Source organism: Lissotriton helveticus, chromosome 1_1 (genome assembly GCF_964261635.1).
Source record: "Lissotriton helveticus chromosome 1_1, aLisHel1.1, whole genome shotgun sequence".
Lineage (NCBI taxonomy): Eukaryota > Metazoa > Chordata > Amphibia > Caudata > Salamandridae > Lissotriton > Lissotriton helveticus.
Window position 1 is genome coordinate 475,631,883 of NC_136057.1, and position 20,266 is coordinate 475,652,148.

The window sequence follows — 20,266 nt, forward strand, 5'->3', positions numbered from 1 at the left end:
CACATCTCCGTCCTGCCAGCCCACAGGCATTCCCTACGGTACACGGTAGGCCACAAGCATTTTCAATTTACCTTGCTCCCCTTTGGCCTTACAAGCGCCACTCGGGTGTTCACGAAAAGGATGGCTGTGGTCGCAGCTCATCTGTGCAGATCAGGGGTTCTAGCCTTCCCCTATCTCCACCTCCTTGCGTGGAGATTGAGCGGCGACAGTTGACAGTTTTCGATCCTCCTCCCAAAATCTGTAACATCATCTTGGCAGCCAGGCGTCCCTCCACTGAAATGGTATACGCCTGTAGATGAAAAGAATGTGTAGTATGGTGCACAGCAAAAGCTGTGGATTCCCTTTCTGCCTCCCTGTCAGAGGCTCTCCTGTTCATTCTATCTTTGGCCCTGCAGGGCTCTGGTCTGGGCACCCTTAAAGGCTATCTTTCGGCCATTTGAGCCTTTGTTCACCTTCTGAATCAGCCTTCTCTTTTCAAGTCCCCTATTGAAAATAGATTCCTAAAGGGCATTACTCAGCTCTTTCCTCCTTCTCCTTTCGTAATGCCCCAATGGGACTTGAATCTTGTCCTTATTTATCCTATGTGTGCTCCCTTTGACCAACTATATAATTGTCCTCTTCATCTTCTTACTTTAAAGACTGCTTTCCTGCTCACCATTACCTCTGGCCACAGGGTGAGTGAGCTTCAGGCTCTATCCTCCAAGCCTCCTTTTCTTGCTGTTCATCCAGACAAAAGTGGTCCTTCGCACTAGGCGTTGTTTTGTGCCCAAAGTGGTTACCTCTTTTCACAAGGGTCAGACCATCACTTTGCCCACCTTCTTCCTGTTTCCACACCCTTCCAAAGAGGAAGAAAGACTTCACCTTTTGTACCCAAAACGTGTGCTGCCCTTCTACCTTGACTGCACTAAAGTTTTCTGGGGGAACGATCAACTCTTTGTGAGTTATATGGGTGCCAAGAAAGGTTGGGCCGTGTACAAACATACCATCTCTACATTAAATTGCAGAGAGTTATTTTTCACCCAGTGTACCACGTCCTGCATACAGGCATGGAAATTACCTAAAGTGGTTGACTGACCCCCCTCCAGGGATAGAATAAGCTGAGTATTGTCAGCATAATTCACCAAGCCTATATCGTGGGACTTAATGACGGCCAACAGGGTACGCAATGCATTGAATAATATAGGGCTGATCGCAGATCCCTGAGGGACTCCATGTCGAATCTCGGCGAACTTTGATTGAAAGGGGATAGGGCTACTGCCTGACGTCTGTCGGACAGATAGGATTGAAACCACTTCAACGCCACACCCACCACCCCAGCTCCTTCCAACCTTGACAGAAGGACTTTGTGGTTGACCGGGTCGAATGAGGCAGAAAGGTCCAGCAAGATCAATATAGCTTATTGTCCCCTGTCTGCTCGCATTCGAAGATCGTCCAACACAGTGACCAAAGCAGTCTCCGTCCCATGTCCTGGGCGGAACCCGACTTCTAGGGATAGGGACTCCCTTCTAGGGCCCTAGTTATGTGCACCAAAGATCAGTGTCTTCCATGGTGCTGTGCTTCTGGAGTGGAAAGTTGTGTCAAACCTGACGTCAGAACTCAGGGGTGGCGTCTAAGAAGACACCGCAACGTCATCGTGGCGACCACGACACTGACGACGGATGTGGAGTCGACCAACATGCAGGGGTACTGCTACAAAATAATTCCCCGGATCCACGCCTGGAGGTAATTCTAGAAGTAAGGAATCTATAACTACATATGTCTCTTACAAATACATCATTACCAAAGGTAAGTAACTTGTTCTTCTTGGTGGATGTTGGAGTTGCAGGTGTTGTGAATCAGGTGAAGTGGCAGTAGGGGCAGGCAAAAGCTCTGTTTTGTGTGGTGTGGCACGCATGCAGAAAGTCGCAAGGCATCCACGATTCAGTGCATGGAAGAGAGTGGTATGGTAGCTGTGGGTCGCAGAAGGACCAGGGGGCTCGTCGCTGGACACAGTCCAGACACAGACAAATTTGAGCGCTACTTGCATGATGGCACTACGTCTGCAATTAAATAGGTCCTGGGAGGGGAGAGAAGCTCAGGGGCAGTGGAAGGGGCTGATGAAGAGAGCAGTTGGCAGTAGAGCGGAAAAGAGAGAGTCATGAGGTTCATGTAAGGAGTGGGTAAAGGAGAAAGGGGGGCAGAGAGGACAGGAAAGGTGTGCAGGAAGTGGCACACAGAGGCAGAGAAGTGGGCACACACAGACAGGTCACAAAGAGATAGGGCAAAATGGTACAAAGTACTCAATAAGAGCACAAAGACAGCAAGAAAAGTGGCACAGAGGTCACAAAAGAGTGAGAAAAATGACATAAAAGGCCACATAGAGAAGGGGAAAGATGGCATAAAGGTCACCAAGAGATTGAGAAAAATGGTACAAAATACAGAATGAGATAGAAAAGATGCATAAAGGTAATAAAGAGAGCAAGAAATATTAAACAGAAAGGTTACAGAGCGAGAGAGAGGGAGAGAGAGAGAGAGAGAGAGAGAGAAAGAAGAAGGTGAACGAGAGAGTGACAGGGAGAGAATCGAGGCAGGCTCCTCAAGACTCTGGACCCGGTTCAGCAAGTGCTTCGACCGGTCAGGGGACTTGTCGCAGATAAGTTCGGGAGTAGCTAGGCATATGCACCTGCTTAATGGCTGATCAGTGCTTCGGCCACCATTAAATTGGTCCTAGAAGTAGGGAGAAGCTCAGCGGCAGTGGGTGGAACTGAGAAGGAGTGCTGTCGGCAGGAGAGCAGAAAAACAAGAGGCACGAGGATCGAATAAGGAGCGGGGAAAGGAGTGAGGGGCACAGTGAGGGCAGAAAAGGGGTGCGAGAAAGGGCACTCAGAAGCAGAGAAAGTGGGCACATACAGAGAGGTCTCAAGGAGATAGAGACAAATGGCACAAAGGACACAAAAAGAACACAAAGGTCATAAAGAGTAAGAAAAGCAGAAGAGAGGTCACAAAAGAGTGACAAAAAAGGTTGAAGACAGAGGGGGAAAGATGACACAAAGAGGGCAAGAAAAAAGTGACACAGAAGTCTCAAAGAGAGCAAGAGAGATGGCCCAAAAAAGGTCACAGAGAGACATGGAAATGGCACAAAGGTTATAGATCCATGCACACTCTGTCCACTCAGGTATGTTTCAGGATATTTTTACATTATAACATCAATGTAAATGGTGTGGTTGAGGCTTCTGTCAGATCTTTCTCATGCAAAGTGACATTGTCTCTGATCTGGTACATTTTAAATTTGAAGATGTCACCTAGTGCTACGTTAATTCTTGAGTAAGACTTGAATTTTTATGGAGTTTAGTTGCGGTTGTTTTTTTCACATTATTAAAGATTTTTCAAATCTATTTAAGTGCCTAATTAGTCCATTATAATAGAACAGCGTCTCTTGCTGGAGGTTTACTTTTTTGTATTGCATGTGGAATTTGAAATGCAGCTTATATGCATAATTGTCATTCCCTTGCCTCTGTCCTTTAAGGTAATGTGAAATATTTTCCATAGTAATGGTTCCTTGTTAAATCCCTTGTTGCTCCTTCTAGCTGAGTTTTATTTACGCCCTACACTGGATGATCTCAGCATTAGGGTTGAGGATTGATGGGAGAGCCTTAGGGTCATATTAGGCAGATATCAAAAGCCTCAGAGTCATATTAGGTACACATCACTAGCCAGAGGTTCCTAGGCTACTTTCTAAGAATCCTGAAGAAATGTTTCAAAGGATCTGATCAATTCAGATGGTAGGTTTGATTGTGGATCAAAGAGTAATTGGTAGCATATGATGAGGAAAAGGACATACGATCAGTCACTTTCCTGACCAACATTATGTAGTTGATTTGGGTACATGGTAGCAAAGTTCTAGTTGAACACCTGAGTATGCGGGCTGCGAGTTATGCCGGTTGGTCTGTTCACAAACTGATCATAGTGAAGTGAACCCTAGAACCTGCTACCTTGGCTTGTCATTTGGGACAAAGGGTCACAAATGTCTTCGGCCACACTAAACATGGACACTCAGGACTGGGGTTGGGTATTGGGAGTGTTCTATGGCAATCCTAGTATCCTACCACATCTAACTCAAAAAATGTATTCTTTTAAAACAAAATTACATTTGTTCTCATTCACCTATTACACCTCCAGCTGTCAATCTCAGATCTTGTGTTTTTTTCTGCCCTCTTATCTTGCTTAGGGAGTTATAAGTTTGTCAAGCTTGGGAAGATTATTAGCGACTCTTTCCAATCTACCCCATGCTCTGCAGGGTTACCAAGTTTTGAGTCAGGTGTAATCATGGGACCACAGGAGTAGTTTTTCACACTTCTTTCCCACAGCCTCCATTCTCTTCATGCACTTCCTCCTTAAATCCACCCCTTTCACGTCACCATCGATGAACAGATACTGGGTCTACTTGCGCAAGTAGTATTCATATCCATTTTTAAAATGTACATTACAGACTCCAACCATTCAGATTTGTTCGGGGTCACTTTAGATGTCTACTTCCTATAAGCCAGGGGCAACGGAGGCCATCACTCGTCCCTTCTGAATGGCGCTCACTCATCTCGTAGGTCCAACTCACCCATGTTCAACTGCTGTTCATATGGAACCCCTTTTCTACTTCGGCCTTTAAAGTTCTCGTTGAATATTTGCTACTACCACCAAGATCTGCACCTGCAGCGGTTTGACCTGGGCCCTCGCCCTGGTCTTCCATGCACACCATAGAGGCTAAAATCTATTTTGGAGTATGTACTGTACCCAAAATAAACCCAGGGAAATGAGTCTGATAGGAAAAAAGCTGGGCCTTCAGCATCCAGACAGTTGAAACACAAGTGTTGTCTTGGTAATTTATTCTTTCCCTTGTGGTATATATAAACCCAAAGACAGAAGACTGGTAGGGCAAAAGCAGGGTACTCCAGCAACCTAACTGGAGCCACAAGAATTGTCTTAGCATTGTGTCCCCTCTCTTTCAAGTATGTCACAAGTGGTACGTGTTGCTCAACAGACTAATAAGCTAGGATTTGACACTGTGCTGTCAAAGGGAGACCCACAAACTACACCTCGCAAATTCTGCTGAATCCATAGCCTCCAGGAAGTTCAGACAGGGAAAATTTAAACTCTTTAAAAGTTATTTTTCCTTAATGATTACTAAACATCTGACGTCACCATTAAATTGGATTTAATGGATGAAAGAAGCATGAGGTGTATTCAAGACTAATGTACCATTTTAAATACCATGCACCTTAACTTTTGGGTCACAAGACTCAAATAATAGTGACTTACTAATATTTAAAATAAAGGGTTGTACCTGTCAAAAGGGTTTATTTTGACAGGTCACGTGTCTACAATCCATCAGTCAGGCTATTCAGAGTAGGCCTGAAGCCATGTTTGCAACTGGCATTTAACTTACAGGCCCTGGGTGCACTTTTTTTATACCATATACGAGGAACATACAGGCTAGTCAAATGTCAATCAGGAATAAGAAGGCCATGATTAGAAGGGGAGTACAGGCACTTTACTACTGGTTAGTAGGGGTACAGTACACAGAGTTCTAAAGCCAGCAAAAATATAGGGTTCAGCAAAAGGTGACAACTTTGGTGTACCACAGAGAACAGGCTAAGTTCCTGCACTCACCAACTATTCATTGTTAACACACTTTTACTTGAAACATGTGTCTTCAGTACAAAATGAACCATTAAACAGGCTTTCTCCGGTTCTGCATCCAAAGTATGGACATCTATTTCATCTTCTATTCACACTCTCACCTTCTTATCATCTTTGCTCTTAAATGAGAATTAAAAGACTTTCTTCTTAACTATCACTTGCTACCATCATCACTTTTTCCACTTGTTCTCATTGCCTACGTTTACTGGAGTTTCTCTTGGATTGTTCATGTATTTTCACCTCCATTTTGCCTGCGGCACACTATGTAACCTTTGCAGCACTTGTCCTCTGTTATTTGGCAATAAATGCATAATAAATATATGAATCTAAACAAGCGCTGCAGGCCTGTGCACTGTCTATGCCAACTGTATGTGATTTATGATACTTTTCCTTACAGAAGAAGTAATGCAGTTGGAAGAGCCTCACACCAAGGATACAGAGTTCCAGTGAAATGGAAAAAGGTTTGTTGAATACAAAAAGCATTATACACCTTTTCTGTGTCTTGTTCTGTGACTCCTATACACACTTGAGTGCAGATTGACAGACTATCACTCAGAAGCTGAGCATTGAGCCGTGCTAGCCTGCCTTATTCGAGCTTCAGTGAGCGGCCCACCATCTGCCATGGTAGCAGGCGTAATAACTACTGCTGTATAAGCTGCCACATTTAGAGTTCTCCATGTGCCTTACTGGCATATTTATGCCTTCCGAGGAGCTGCAAAAAAGTGGCTTCTCTTAAGTCATTCAAAGTTTGCTGATCAGCTGTTAATGTTTTATACAGCTGCTCAGCAAGCGTTTTTGTTTTAAAATTAAAACTAGGGGTTTTGTTTGTTTTTGTAAAATAAAAACAAAATACTTGAAAACACCCTGGAAGTTTCTCCCAAGGTGTGGGGCCCTTTTTCTTTTTCTCATACGGATTTACAGGCTATTCCTGGAAGTTCCAAAACGAAAAATATGTGCATCAGACTGCCTGCTCTAAATAAGGCAGTTGTTCTGTTGCACTTACATTGATGGCCCTAATTCTGTTGGTTTTTGAAAACAAGGTAGAGAGTAAGGACTATCAGACAGCCGTCCATGCCCCAAGTAATATATTGATAAACAAAATAGAACGGCCAGGAACTGAAGTTGTCTGACGTATGTGAAGTGATAGCACCTCTAAAGGTTATTAATAAAAACCCTCACACACCAACCTGGTTGGTGTTATGCTTCATCATCGGGTCCCAGCCAGGCGGCCGAATGCCACCTGGCTGTACTTCAACACCTGGTTGCAGTGGAGCTGGTTCTTTTGAGGTGATGTGATGTGTGACTAAGTGCGTGAATTAACAATTAAAAATACCTCCAGATTACTACCTTTTACTTTTATTCGTGATATCCTGGGGTATGATTAAAAAACAAACAGAGAGTGGATGATATCAGCAAGATCTATGTGTGACTGTGTATATCATCAGGTGGTCAAATTCCTAATTCAGTTGGAACTTCAGCAGAGTCAGCTGGGGCAGAAACATGATGGTATGCCTGACTATAAATGGAGTGGGCAGACCATCATTTTAGTAGATTGTACTGTCCACCAAACTCAAAATTAGTGCCCAAGCCTTTTCAAGCAATTGTCCATATACCTGTTGATTTACTTCTACATTTTAGGCTAGATTTACACATTATTTATATTCTCGAAGGGTTTTATCAGTACTTGGGAACCCACAATTATAAGCTATTGCACAATTGCACATCTATACTAATATAATAAAGAGAGAGCCCAAACCTTTGAGGCGGGTAATCTCAGGAACCACAGCACCAATCAGAACACCCAATACAGCGTTGGAAAGGGCAGTTGCAGCAGAAGGACATAGGCTATACAGACACCCACCATATACATTTAAAAGGTAAAAGAACCGTGCCAGCAAAGTAGTCCCTTGTGGGCGTGTCTGCGTTGTGCTGTGGGTGTGTGCTGGGGGCGTGACAAACGCTGGGGGCGTGTGGTTTGCTCCGCCCTTCATGCCATGTCTCATATCGTGTGCAAATCCCACCCTGCTCCCTTTAAATACACCTGCACCCCATAATCATAACCCACCCTTACTCCTTAAAATACCCCAACACCCTTAAACACTAACCCATCTTAACCCTTTAAATATACCCTGTACCCCAAAACCCAAACCTATCCCTAAACCCTAAAAATACCCCTGTACCCCAAAACCCAAACCTAGCCCTGAACCCTATAAATACCCCTGTACCTCAAAACCCAAACCTACCCCTGAACCCTAAAAATACCCCTGTACCCCAAGACCCAAACCTAGTCCTGAACCCTAAAAATACCACTGTACCCCAAAACCACCCCTGAACCCTAAAATACCACTGTACCCCAAAACCCAAACCTAGCCCTGAACCCTTAAAATACCCCTGTACCCCAAAACCAAAACCTACCCCTGAACCATAAAAATACCCATGTACCCCAAAACCCAAACCTAGCCCTGAACCCTAAAAATAACCCTGTACCCCAAAACCCAAACCTAGCCCTGAACCCTAAAATACCCCTGTACCCCAAAACCCAAACCTAGCCCTGAACCCTAAAAATACCCCTGTACCTCAAAACCCAAACCTAGCCCTGAACCCTTAAAATACCCTTTTACCCCAAAACCCAAACCTACCCCTGAACCCTAAAAATACCCCTATACCCCAAAACCCAAACCTAGCACTGAACCCTAAAAAAAACCCTCTACCCCAAAACCCATACCTATCCCTAAACCCTAAAACTACCCCTGTACCCCATAACCCAAACCCAAAACTATATCTGAACCCTTAAAATACCCAAACACCCCAAAACATATACCTCAGTACCCCAAAACATATACCCCTATACCCATACTTACCTTATCCAAACATTAAAAAAAAACATGCTTTTACGAATTTCGTTGTAAATGTATGCATGGTAAAAGCATATAAAATGTAATGCCATGCGTTATAATGGGTGTGTATCACTTACAACGCAACTTTTACGTCGTAATGCTGTTACAACGCAGCTATTACAACGCAGGATCCATTACAACGCATGGCATTACAACGCATGGCATTACATCGCAGATGCTATTACAACGCATACCATTACATCGTAAGTATTGGTAAGTATATAATTTATTTTAATTTTATTTAATATTATATAAATGATTTAATTAATATTAATTATAAATAAAAATAAATAAAAATATTTATTTATGTTTTTAAATATTATAAATTAAATTTATTAATTTAAGTAATTTTGTACAGGGGTGTTTTTAGGTTTCAGGGTAGGGTTTAGGTTTTGGGGTACAGGGGTGTTTTTAGGTTTCAGGGCAGGGTTTGGGTTTTGGGGTACAGGGGTGTTTTTAGGTTTCAGGGTAGGGTTTGGGTTTTGGGGTACAGGGGTGTTTTTAGGTTTCAGGGTAGGGTTTGGGTTTTGGGGTACAGGGGTGTTTTTAGGTTTCAGGGTAGGGTTTGGGTTTTGGGGTACAGGGGTGTTTTTAGGTTTCAGGGTAGGGTTTGGGTTTTGGGGTACAGGGGTGTTTTTAGGTTTCAGGGTAGGGTTTGGTTTTTGGGGTACAGGGGTGTTTTTAGGTTTCAGGGCAGGGTTTGGTTTTTGGGGTACAGGGGTGTTTTTAGGTTTCAGGGCAGGGTTTGGGTTTTGGGGTACAGGGGTGTTTTTAGGTTTCAGGGTAGGGTTTGGGTTTTGGGGTAAAGGGGTGTTTTTAGGTTTCAGGGTAGGGTTTGGGTTTTGGGGTACAGGGGTGTTTTTAGGTTTCAGGGCAGGGTTTGGGTTTTGGGGTACAGGGGTGTTTTTAGGTTTCAGGGCAAGGTTTGGGTTTTGGGGTACAGGGGTGTTTTTAGGTTTCAGGGTAGGGTTTGGGTTTTGGGGTACAGGGGTGTTTTTAGGTTTCAGGGCAGGGTTTGGGTTTTGGGGTACAGGGGTGTTTTTAAGTTAAATAAAATTAATTATATTATATTAATTACATTTCTTAATTAAAATAATTAAATTAAATACATTATTTTAAATAATTTATTTTAATTACAATCAAAAAAATATTTAAATTAAACTAATTTAATTATATTAATTAAATAAAATTAATTACATTTTTTATTAAAATTAATTTAAATAAATAATTACTATTATTTTAATTAAAATAATTTAATTAAATTAAAATAATTACATTTTTTTTAAAAAGGTATACTTACCTATACTTACGATGTAATGCCATGCGTTGTAATAGCATCTGCGATGTAATGCCATGCGTTGTAATGCCATGCGTTGTAATGGATCCTGCATTGTAAAAATTGCGATGTAACGGTCTGCGTTGTAAAATAACGCGTTGTAACATCATAGATCCGTTATAATGGCATTGCGGAGTCATGGTACTTTCGTAATGAAAGTATGCGGAGTGATGGTATGCGGAAAGAAAGTTGCGGAATAATGGGTGTGTACCCTCCCCCGGTAAGTACATTGGTGGCACGGCGGCCCACATCTCCAGCAACATACTCATATTTTTTCACCACCCATTTGAAAAATGCACAGGTCTCTCTCATTGATGGCCAGCACCGACATACATTTATAGACACACCTCCCGCCACAAGTTCTGGAATTGCAAACTTTAGAGCTGAGGAGCTACGTTCGAATCTCGGCATCAGCTCAACATCCTGTGATTCCAGGCAAATCGCTTTGTCTCACTGTGCCTACCACAAATGAATGTGTTCTTCTGTAATGTAAATTGTGCTCATGCCATGTTGTCGAGTTCGCGCTATATAATATTACAAGGAAAAATAAAGTAGGGAAATTCGAGTTCACACACTACTGAACGCGCACTCTTAAGTACATCAGCAGTGCACTGTGAATCGGAGTGTTTCACAGGCCTGTCACAGAGAAGAAATGCTATCAAAACGAAATTCTACAAAACAATATACTACTGGCCGGCAGCAATTCATACACGGACAACGTCGGGACGGGCTGCTAGTAGTGTATAATTTGCATTGCTTTTTTCTCACCACGGAAAATATTTTACACCATTTAGAAAGACTTTCCCCTACAACACCCATAATTTTGCCTATGATTTCTTCTCACTTCTCATCCCAGAAACTGTTTTACCACTTCCCAAGACAGGAATAAATCTGTAAATAATTCTGAAATGAAAATGGGTTGGGAGATAGGTTATGAATACGTACAAACTCTAACGTTGTTTGTGTGTGCATACACGTTTCAATGCATTGTCTCACTGTAGTGTAGTTCCTATTATCCCAATAGGCTCTGCGCATTGGAATAATACCTTCAATAGTATAGGCCTAGACCAGACGTTAACTAGGTCTACTACTGTCGATATTAGACTTAAAGTTTTGGGTTTGCCAGCTAGCTCAGAGTTCACTAGAAACTTTCTCGAATAGGCAAGGAGGAGTTGAACCTCGCTGGATAGACAAGAAGGGATTTAGTTTCTGACAACCATAGAACATGACAACTTTGCTCTCCCCTAATCAAGAGTGTATCTCGAGAGTCGTGTGAACAAAAGGCAATTTATTTTACTCAGTCAGTACGTGCATTCTTAGTCTCATCAGATTGTAGAGAAAAGGAAGAGACGGGCGTGTTCAATAAAAGATGTTATTTATTGATCAGTCTCTTTTCTCATACAAGAGAAATGGATTGATATTATTGCAATACTTATGGTTAAGTAAAGTGCATACATTAAGAGCAGAAGTATAAAATAATACTGTAAAAACATTGATATGGTTTCTAAGCCATATGAAGGTTTAAAATGAATAAAATATATTACATACACATATACATTTGACTACTCGTACTCAACTGGTGTTTCTAACTACGCCTACCCCGTGTACCTGACCTAAGTCTAATGCGTGGGCGGGAATAGAAAGTTACAGTTTAAGTTAAGTTTGTTTTTGCCAAGTGACTGACTAAAGAATTCTCTGTGAGGGGTTATTCAGTTCTGTACCTGGAATCTAGGATGGATGAGGGATGGTATCTCTCGTCTCTGGTCTCGATATTCCAGGCTGCCTGCGAGGGCTACCCGGAAGCGCCGGAGCTGGATTTCTCGGCAGGAGAAAAACGGCTTCTCGTTCTCAGCGCGTCAGGAAGGCGGGGCTGCGCCAGCGGGGTCTGCTCTGCTCTGGGCTTCGGCAAGTCTGGCTGCTCCGATCTCGTCACCACCGCGTGTGTTTGCATAGGGCAATATCGGTAATATTTATACCTTTAAGGTGCCGAGATTGACGTAAGGATGGACATAGATACGTCAATAAGGATGTCATACGACCTGGTCGTTAGCACATTCTTTTGCTGAAGTTCTCGGTGAAATCAAAACAATGGCCGTAGGGTTTTTCCCAGGTTGTCATAGGTTTGATTTGTTTTGAGAACTCCGTATGCCTTATCAGGGGCTGGAGGAATATCGCTTGTCTAATTAGATGGCAAGCGTTATGACCTAATCAGATAACACGTTCCTGTGCCGTAGTGTGGCTTTATCAGATAACGGTTCCTGCATCATGGGGGTTTTCTGCCTCATGGGATGGCTGCTAGTTAACTTGTTAGTTTGTTAACCAGAATAGGGTCAGGAATAGGGGGATCGATACAGAATCTACAGGAATACATCACATCACTAGACTGCCTACTTCCGATGCCAAGGGGAAGATTTACTACAACATAATATTACACCAACCTGGTGTGATATTATGAGCAACTTATTGGGTTTAGATACAAATTTTATGAGCCGAAAAGCGAAGCTGCACTCTTAAACGAATCATCTACATATGTTCCTTACACTTAAATAAATATTTGAATCTGGCCCTTTGAGATCTACATATAAGGTTGTCAAACTTGAATTTGTTCGATACATCCATGATCCATGTCACTAACAACTTAATACAAGGCCTAGGCAGAGTTCCCAGAGTTGTGCTACGTTGAACTCTGCGAATTGGCCCAAAAACTCCCCTGCACTACACGGACTTCCTAAAGCGGGCAAAACAACTCAGCACTCTCATTTGTGTGATGTATTATGTTTTCTTTGGCACAAATTGCATCCTCGCACTGGAAATCATGCGCGGATGGCAAAACACAGTTCACATGGGCGCGACCATCTTGTTTGTTGCTCTGTTTATAGTGCTGGGCCTATTTTTTCAATCCTTCTTTAATCTCTTTAATTCTCCCCCTATCAAACTTATTTACCCCTCATTTTTGTTTATTATATTAGTGTGTGTCTTTGTGTTTGTGTATTTTACATTTTTTGTAATTGTTTTTGTGTTTTTTCATCATTTTTATACTTTTTTCAATTTTCCCTTTACTTCCTCATTTTTTTTTACTGCCTTCCTTCCTACCTTTTCCTAGTGCTCATCTTCTCCACAACCAGCGCCATGGCAGAGCAGGAAAGCGGCAGTGCCAGGCCACCCCCCAAACTTCCCGCAGCACCTACAAAGCTCTTCACAAGGAGGGAGCCAAGTACCTCCAAAAGAGGCTGGTCTTTTATCATCCGACCAGGTCTCTGAGGTCGGAAGCCCTGTACCTTGCTGTTGTCCCCCGGGTAAAGAAAGCGCGCCTCGGAGGCCGCTCTTTTGGACTGTTGGCATCTCAGTTGTGGAACTCTTTACCACTGGCCCTGCGGGGAGCCACCAGTCTACTGGCTTTTAGGAAAGGCCTTAAAACTTGGCTGTTCACTCAGTAGCCGGTCTTCCGTGAATCTTTGGCCCACTCTTCTGTTAGTTTTTTATCTGGTGTTATGTTAGTATGTTGCAGTTTTGTCTCTTTCTCCAATAAAGCGCCGGGACACTCTCTTTGAGTAGCCGCGCGCTATAGAAATAAATAATTAACATAACATAACATAACATAACACCAGCCACCTACCTACGTTCAGTGGCACTGCAAACGGGTGCAGCCCTGTGCCATTTTTTCCATTTTTCTGTGCTAGTTATTTACGGGCAGCACCATCACTATCCACCCTGGCAGATGGTGGCAGGCCTGGCAGTATTTATGGCCTCCAGGAGCATTCATAGCAATGAGAGAGGGTGTCCCAGTGTGTGATCCGCAGCACTGGGGTCCGGTGCACTCAACAACAGCTGACGCACCGGTGGGCAGACATGATAGGGAACAGTACCTGCTCAACCTGCTGGGCATTGAGGTTGTGAGGCTTGGTGAGTAAAAATTATTTATTTGTTGTGTTCTATGCTAATATCTTTTTTCCGAATAGCAAGCATGCTACTCACATTCGGAGGTAAGTTAAGTTTACGTTACAAATATTATGTGATAATCATCTAAACAGGTGCTCAACGCTACCTAATCCTATTTGTTGGCGCTCGCTTGGGCTGAATATTTAAGAAGTCATGCAGAGGCTCCTCTGTCCTGTCACTAAGATAGTGGTATTTAATAGTATTAGTGAGCTAGCGTTCTCTCACTTCTCTGTGCCTTTCTTTTTGTAGCTCGTACCATCCCAGGCAATCTCCCAGTGATGTGTAGTATGCATGCATCTATGTTTTGAAAATGCAAACTGAGTTGGCCCTTCAAAGGGGGTTGAGATGTTGAGAGATAAGAAGCAAAGAGCATTCAATGCAATTTATTAGGAGATCCAAAATGTAGCTTAGGAAATTTGGAATAGGGTTAAGTCAAGGACATCAGGAATAGGTCCACGGTACTAGTACTATAGGTGATCGGATTTAGAAAAGTTCAAAGTTACTGCGTTTGCCTTTGCCTGTCTAAATATTTTTTGGGAGATTATTAACTGTCAACTAGTCTTTTTTATTTTCTTTTCTTTATTTCTTACATCAGCATACAGGGGCAAGAAGAGGGCCAGAATGACAGAGGCGTGTGAGGGTGCCAGAGGTGCCTCTACAAGTTTCAGATGGGTCTGCTGGCCCCAGTAAGTCCTCCCTAACTTTTACAGCTCCACATGTAGAATTGTTTTCCTTTTTTTTTTACTGTGCCTGTCTCCTAATTTGTTTTCTCTTTGTTCTGTCCAATGTTAGCTAAATTATTCTTATTCCTGCATTATCCTATTCACTTATTTTCTATATTTAATGTTTATGTACTAGGTTTCAAACTATCTGTACAAATCTATCTATAGCTTCATTTCTTCTGCTTTGACAATAAGCTTTCTCTTTCCCCTTATATATCTTGTGGGCTAGTACTGGAAGACTCAGAAACCCATTTTAGGTCAGGTACTCTACTTTGTAGATTGCATGCCCAAAGTAAGGTATTCTACTCATGTTTGTTGAGAAGACTTTCTTTTTTTTAATCATGCTCAAACAGTAACACGAGAGAGTAGCCATAGTCATGGGGGTCCCTCCCCAATCTGGTGTATGTATTATTACCATAGTATACCAGCAGTTCATGACAGTGCAGCATTGGTGGAAGTATGAGAACAGCCCCATTGCATTTGCCAACCATAACCAATTATTCCACCCCGAAATTGTTCTTCAATGACTCAGATTCATCATAGCTCTGTCCCTTCATTACAAAAAGGTTTTGTTTTGGTTGACTTGACTACCTGGCTTTTCCAACATTGCCAGCTAACAAAATGGCCTACATGATATTTTGATAGAAGATACTGCAACTGAACGGTAGTGATTTTTTGTAGTTGTATTTTGTTAATAAAAACAATTGGGGGAGGCAAATCTGGCATCTAAATTGTGTAATGTTTTCTAGCCGTACTAGCCACCAGTACTGGGGCCGGGAAGTCCCAAATGCGGCAGGGACAGGCGGTGGTAAGTCACATTGCTTGCCTATTGACAATTAGCAAAATACTGACTGCAAGGTTCTTGACTCATGAACACCCTGCTTTAGCAGATACAGCGAGGGTTGAGTAGTTAATGGTCTCTTCTATTTGTAACTCAGCAGACAAAGGTTCATAATGAACTTTAACAATGATCGGTTGATGAAAAAGGGAAAAAGGGATAGAAGGAGAAAAGAAGGGGAAATGTAATACAAGTGAAAGGATGCGTGGGTGAGAGGATGCATATAGGTGGGTGATAGGATGCATCGGTGGATCATGGATGGATGAAAGTGTATGTGGGTTAAAGGATGCCTGTCTGGGTGGGTGAAAAGGTATATGATTAAAAGGATGCATGCCTGGATGGGTGAAAGGAATACCAGGTGTGTTAAAGCAGGATGGGTGAAAGTATGTGTGGGTAGGTAAATGGATGTTGGTGAAAGGTTAGTTGAGAGTCATGTTGGAAGGATGGATGGATATATATGGATGGATAGTTTTCAATGGTGAAGACTGGATGATAAAATGCAAGGCTTAGACGTTGTGTATCAAAGCCAAAGGTGAAGAATACCAGAACAATGATTGAAATGATGAATGGACAATTGCTTGGATGAAGAAGAGCTTGCTTATTTATTCAAGTAGTGGCTCACCTACTTAGCTTCTTTGGAATGGTTTTATCAAAGCTTTGATTCAAAGGGTTGGAGTGGAATTTCTGTCTACTCCTTTGATTCCCAGGATGTTTTAAGCAACGCAGATATAATATATCCCCCCATCATCAATCATCACCTCCCTCCCTACCCATTGAATTTTGTTAGTACCACCCATGATTACCTAACTGCTGCATGGTTCAGTTTGCCACTGCCGTGTTGGCTGTCTGTGCAATGTGCACCTGCTTCAGTTAATGCGGCATTTACAAAGTTTTCAATGCATGTCAATGCAAAAACAAGGTATGTTTCTCTTCCCTCCCAGTGCCCACTTTCTCGTACTTCACTCCTTTATTCTTTCCTAAATGCTGTCCCAGGCATTCCAAAAATTTGAAAAATCCATTCTTGGCATGTGCCACATTTATCTGGCCAAGTGATGTATTTCATCATGGCTTTCGTAACAGATTACCATCTGCTCAAATTTTTCACTTTCAACATTTGTCAAACACAGTGACTCACTAGTCAAAGCGTAGGCACATGATGATGATCAGTGACACCCCACTATTCTGTAGTAAAATGTCTACTTACCTGGCCTAATCCCTCTAACTTACGATAAGTACCATAAGAAGTTTCCTCTCTTTATTGGCAAGTGAATGTATTTGTTGGAAAAAATTAATTATAAATTGTGGTGTAGGATGTGGCCAGGAAGTAAAGTGGGACTAAGTAAGTGCCTTGACTTTTACGGGTTGGGATAGTCTGTGACGAACATACCAAATACAATCTATATCCCGTTCCTTAATCCTTTTCCTGTACTACAGTGCATTGCTTTTCCCACGTCTACTTACAGTAGACAGGATGGCCGCATGATTTCATATGTGACGTGTATCATTCATTATTATTCATCTGCCTTGTGGTAACGGTAAAATTGAAAGTCATTTTGGAGAAAGGCAGGGCCATTGGAATAACAAAATTGTCCATTACAGGTGCCCCAGCTGCAGTCTGCAGAGAGTAGCAAAGAACGACTAAAGAGTACAACTAGAGTGCCAGCTAGCATGCCTCCATTTATTTTGCACATCAAGAGAATTTTTGTACTCCATAGTGAATACTGCCTCATTTATTTTACCACACAGAGTGCCTGTTTAGTTTTTACTAGGACATCCTTTAAAAGAATAGAGTGCTTTTATTCTGCCTTAATTCCTTTCAGCCAGTTTGTGCATTTGCCATTCACCTTTACTTTTATGTGAGGCATGTGTGGGTAATGGCTGTGACTCTTACCACATCAAAATCAAATGGCCCTAGGAGACCAGCAAAGTACTGCTACTGTGCCACTACATAATTTTACACAAGTGCTTTGCACAGAGCATTGTTTATAATTTGTCATTTTTCTTTATAGAAATAGGTACAATCTGCTGGTCATCCTTCTAGACAATCTATAGCAGCCAGGCTGCAAGGGCAGAAGCTGGAGGCCATGCGAACAGAGTACCAGCAGCTGATGGCCCAGGAGGAGGAGGCAGCTGAAAAGGGCCCCAGCCAACCGCCAGTGCCTGCAGCCTCTCATCAACAATGCCAGCACAGCAGTCTGCTGGCAGCCACCCTTCGTACCACCACTGCTGCTCCCCCTGTGCTGTCATTGCCCCTCCATCTGTGACAGACAGGTACAGATGGAGGGGCACCTCTACAACCATGCAATAAACCCAATCAGCACATAACTCACCATTATCCTAAACACCTCCATCTCCACAACAGCCATCCCGGACAGATGAAAACATGCAGACGTCAGACCCCTCCTAAAGAAAGCCTACGCCAACATCAGCCCTGTTCCCCTACCCAGACAAAATACCAGAGAAAGCCATCAACAAGAAGCTCCCCAAATCCCTGCAACAAAACCACTGATTGAACACCTCACAATCAGGATTCCGTGCCAACCACAGCACTGAGACCTCACTGATTGCCCCTACAGACGACATTTGAACATTGCTTGACCGTGGAGAAAGTGTGGCCCTGATCCTCTTTGACCTCTCCGCGATGTTTGACACAGTCTACTCCGTACGCCCTCATCAACAGACTCTACAACATAGGCATTCAGCAAGATGCTCTCAAGTGGATCGCCTCCTTCTTTACAGGATGCACACAGAGCATCCTACTGCATCTCTTCACCCCCCCAAAGATATCATATGTGGCATACCACAAGGATCATCTCTCAGCCCCATCCTGTTCAACATCCACATGACCCCCTCTGTCATCAGATCTCAGAAACTCAGCATAATCTCCTACACAGATGACACTCAAATGATCCTCTCACCCATCTAGGACCGCTCCAACACCAAAACCAACTTCTGAAGCGCCATGACCAAAGTAGCCAAATGGATGAGAGACAACTGCCTCCAACTCAACTCAGAAAAAACTGAAGTACTAGTCTTCAGGAAGAACACCTCCGCATGGGACCACAGCTGGCGGTCTCCAGAACTTGGACCCACACCAAACCTATCATGCATGCAACCTCAACATCATTCTCGATATCCAACTGACCATGAAATGACAAGTCAACACAGTCACCTCTTCCTGCTTCCACACACTTTGTATGCTCTGCAAAATCTTAAGGTGGATCCCAACCAACACTAGAAAGACCTTCACGTAGGCCCTCGTCACCAGCCACCTCAACTATGTTAACGCCCTCTACACCAGCACCTCCACCCTGCTCCGCAGAAGTCTCCAGACCATAGAGAATGCTGCAGCCAGACCTATCATGGACCTCCCCAAACAAACTCACATCGCCCTCCACTGGCTCCCCATTCGGGAGAGATACCAGTTCAAGATCCTCGCACACGCCTACAAAGCCCTCCACAACCTAGAATCTGCCGGATCCCTGATCAAATATCGATAACAAAATCACCGACCTACAAAAATATCGGCGCAATAATATCGTTAACAAATATATCGTCACCATATACTTATACAAAGATTTACACAAATATCGATATTTTATTATTGACTAAAAAAATATTGTTTTTAATTATATCGACTACTAAAATATCGACTACAAAATTATCGAAAATATTTAAAATATTATGAGACACTACAGAAATATCGACACCACTATTATCGACTTACATACAGCCTCTTTACAAATACAAAAAATATCGACATATTTCTTTAATATTAAATACACAATTCTCTCAAAAAAATAAAATTTTAATTATTATTACCTTTTAAATAAATACTTAATAAACACATATAAATATACTATATACTTGAAATATGTATAAATTATTTATTAATACACTAATAAATATAAACAAACTTAATAATTCAAATATACTCAATTTATAAATTTCCTAAAAACACATTACATATATAAACATTTTTACAAAGAATAATAATAAATATAAAACACATACAAAACATCTTTATTTATATACTACTACTAAATAACAAATAAAACTGCCTCATTAAAAAATAACGGATACCAATTTCAAATTAAACTTCTCAACCAATGGATTTAAAATAAATGCCGTCAAACCAATCAAAATGCAGAAATACTTAACTAACTACTATAAAAACAATTACATAATTAACTAAAATTACCATTTTTGGAACAAACTCGAAGAAAAACGGTTACTTTGCTGAAGAGAAAAGAATACTCACCTAGAACAACTACTACAACAGATTATACTACAACACAAGTAAGTAAACTCCCATTATATATACTATTAAAGCCTCAAGAAACTTAGCTAAACTCCCTAAACTAAATAAATGCTCTCTTTTTTTTTTAAACAATACATACCAACAACAGCCACAATGAATAAATGTACTAAATAATGAGCAGCCTTATCAATGCCTACATAGAAATGTAACTAATAAATAAGCATATAGCTAACTAAAGTTTTAAAGGAAATTACATTGTCTGAGCTATAAATAAATACAAATATAATTCACAACTAATACAAATACTTATTTTTTCAGCTTCAACAAACTTCATCTACCAAACTACATCTACGCAAACAACAGCTTCTACAAAATTAAGTAAGTATACTCACAGTTTAAATAAATAATAACAAAAGAGAAACAACTAAGTATCAAACAATATTATAAATTACAACTGTTCTGTACCACAACTACAGAAATTACAACAGTGAAACTCCAATAAAAAGAAATAAAGACATCAGAAAAACTAAAAACATCAACATTGTAAGTATAATTGTAAATTTACTAATTAAACCTAGACATTGAAATAAATGTATTACA

General features: G+C 41.7%; 1 protein-coding gene across 1 annotated transcript in view; it reads left to right on the forward strand.

The window, feature by feature from the left end:
• MYRFL (myelin regulatory factor like) overlaps positions 1–20,266 on the forward strand; it is an 874,676-nt gene that overhangs the window by 601,795 nt on the left and 252,615 nt on the right. The window contains exon 15 of the mRNA XM_078673905.1: positions 6,069–6,134. Within this exon, the coding sequence (XP_078530031.1) occupies positions 6,069–6,134 (66 nt within the window). The remainder of the gene's footprint in view (positions 1–6,068; positions 6,135–20,266) is intronic.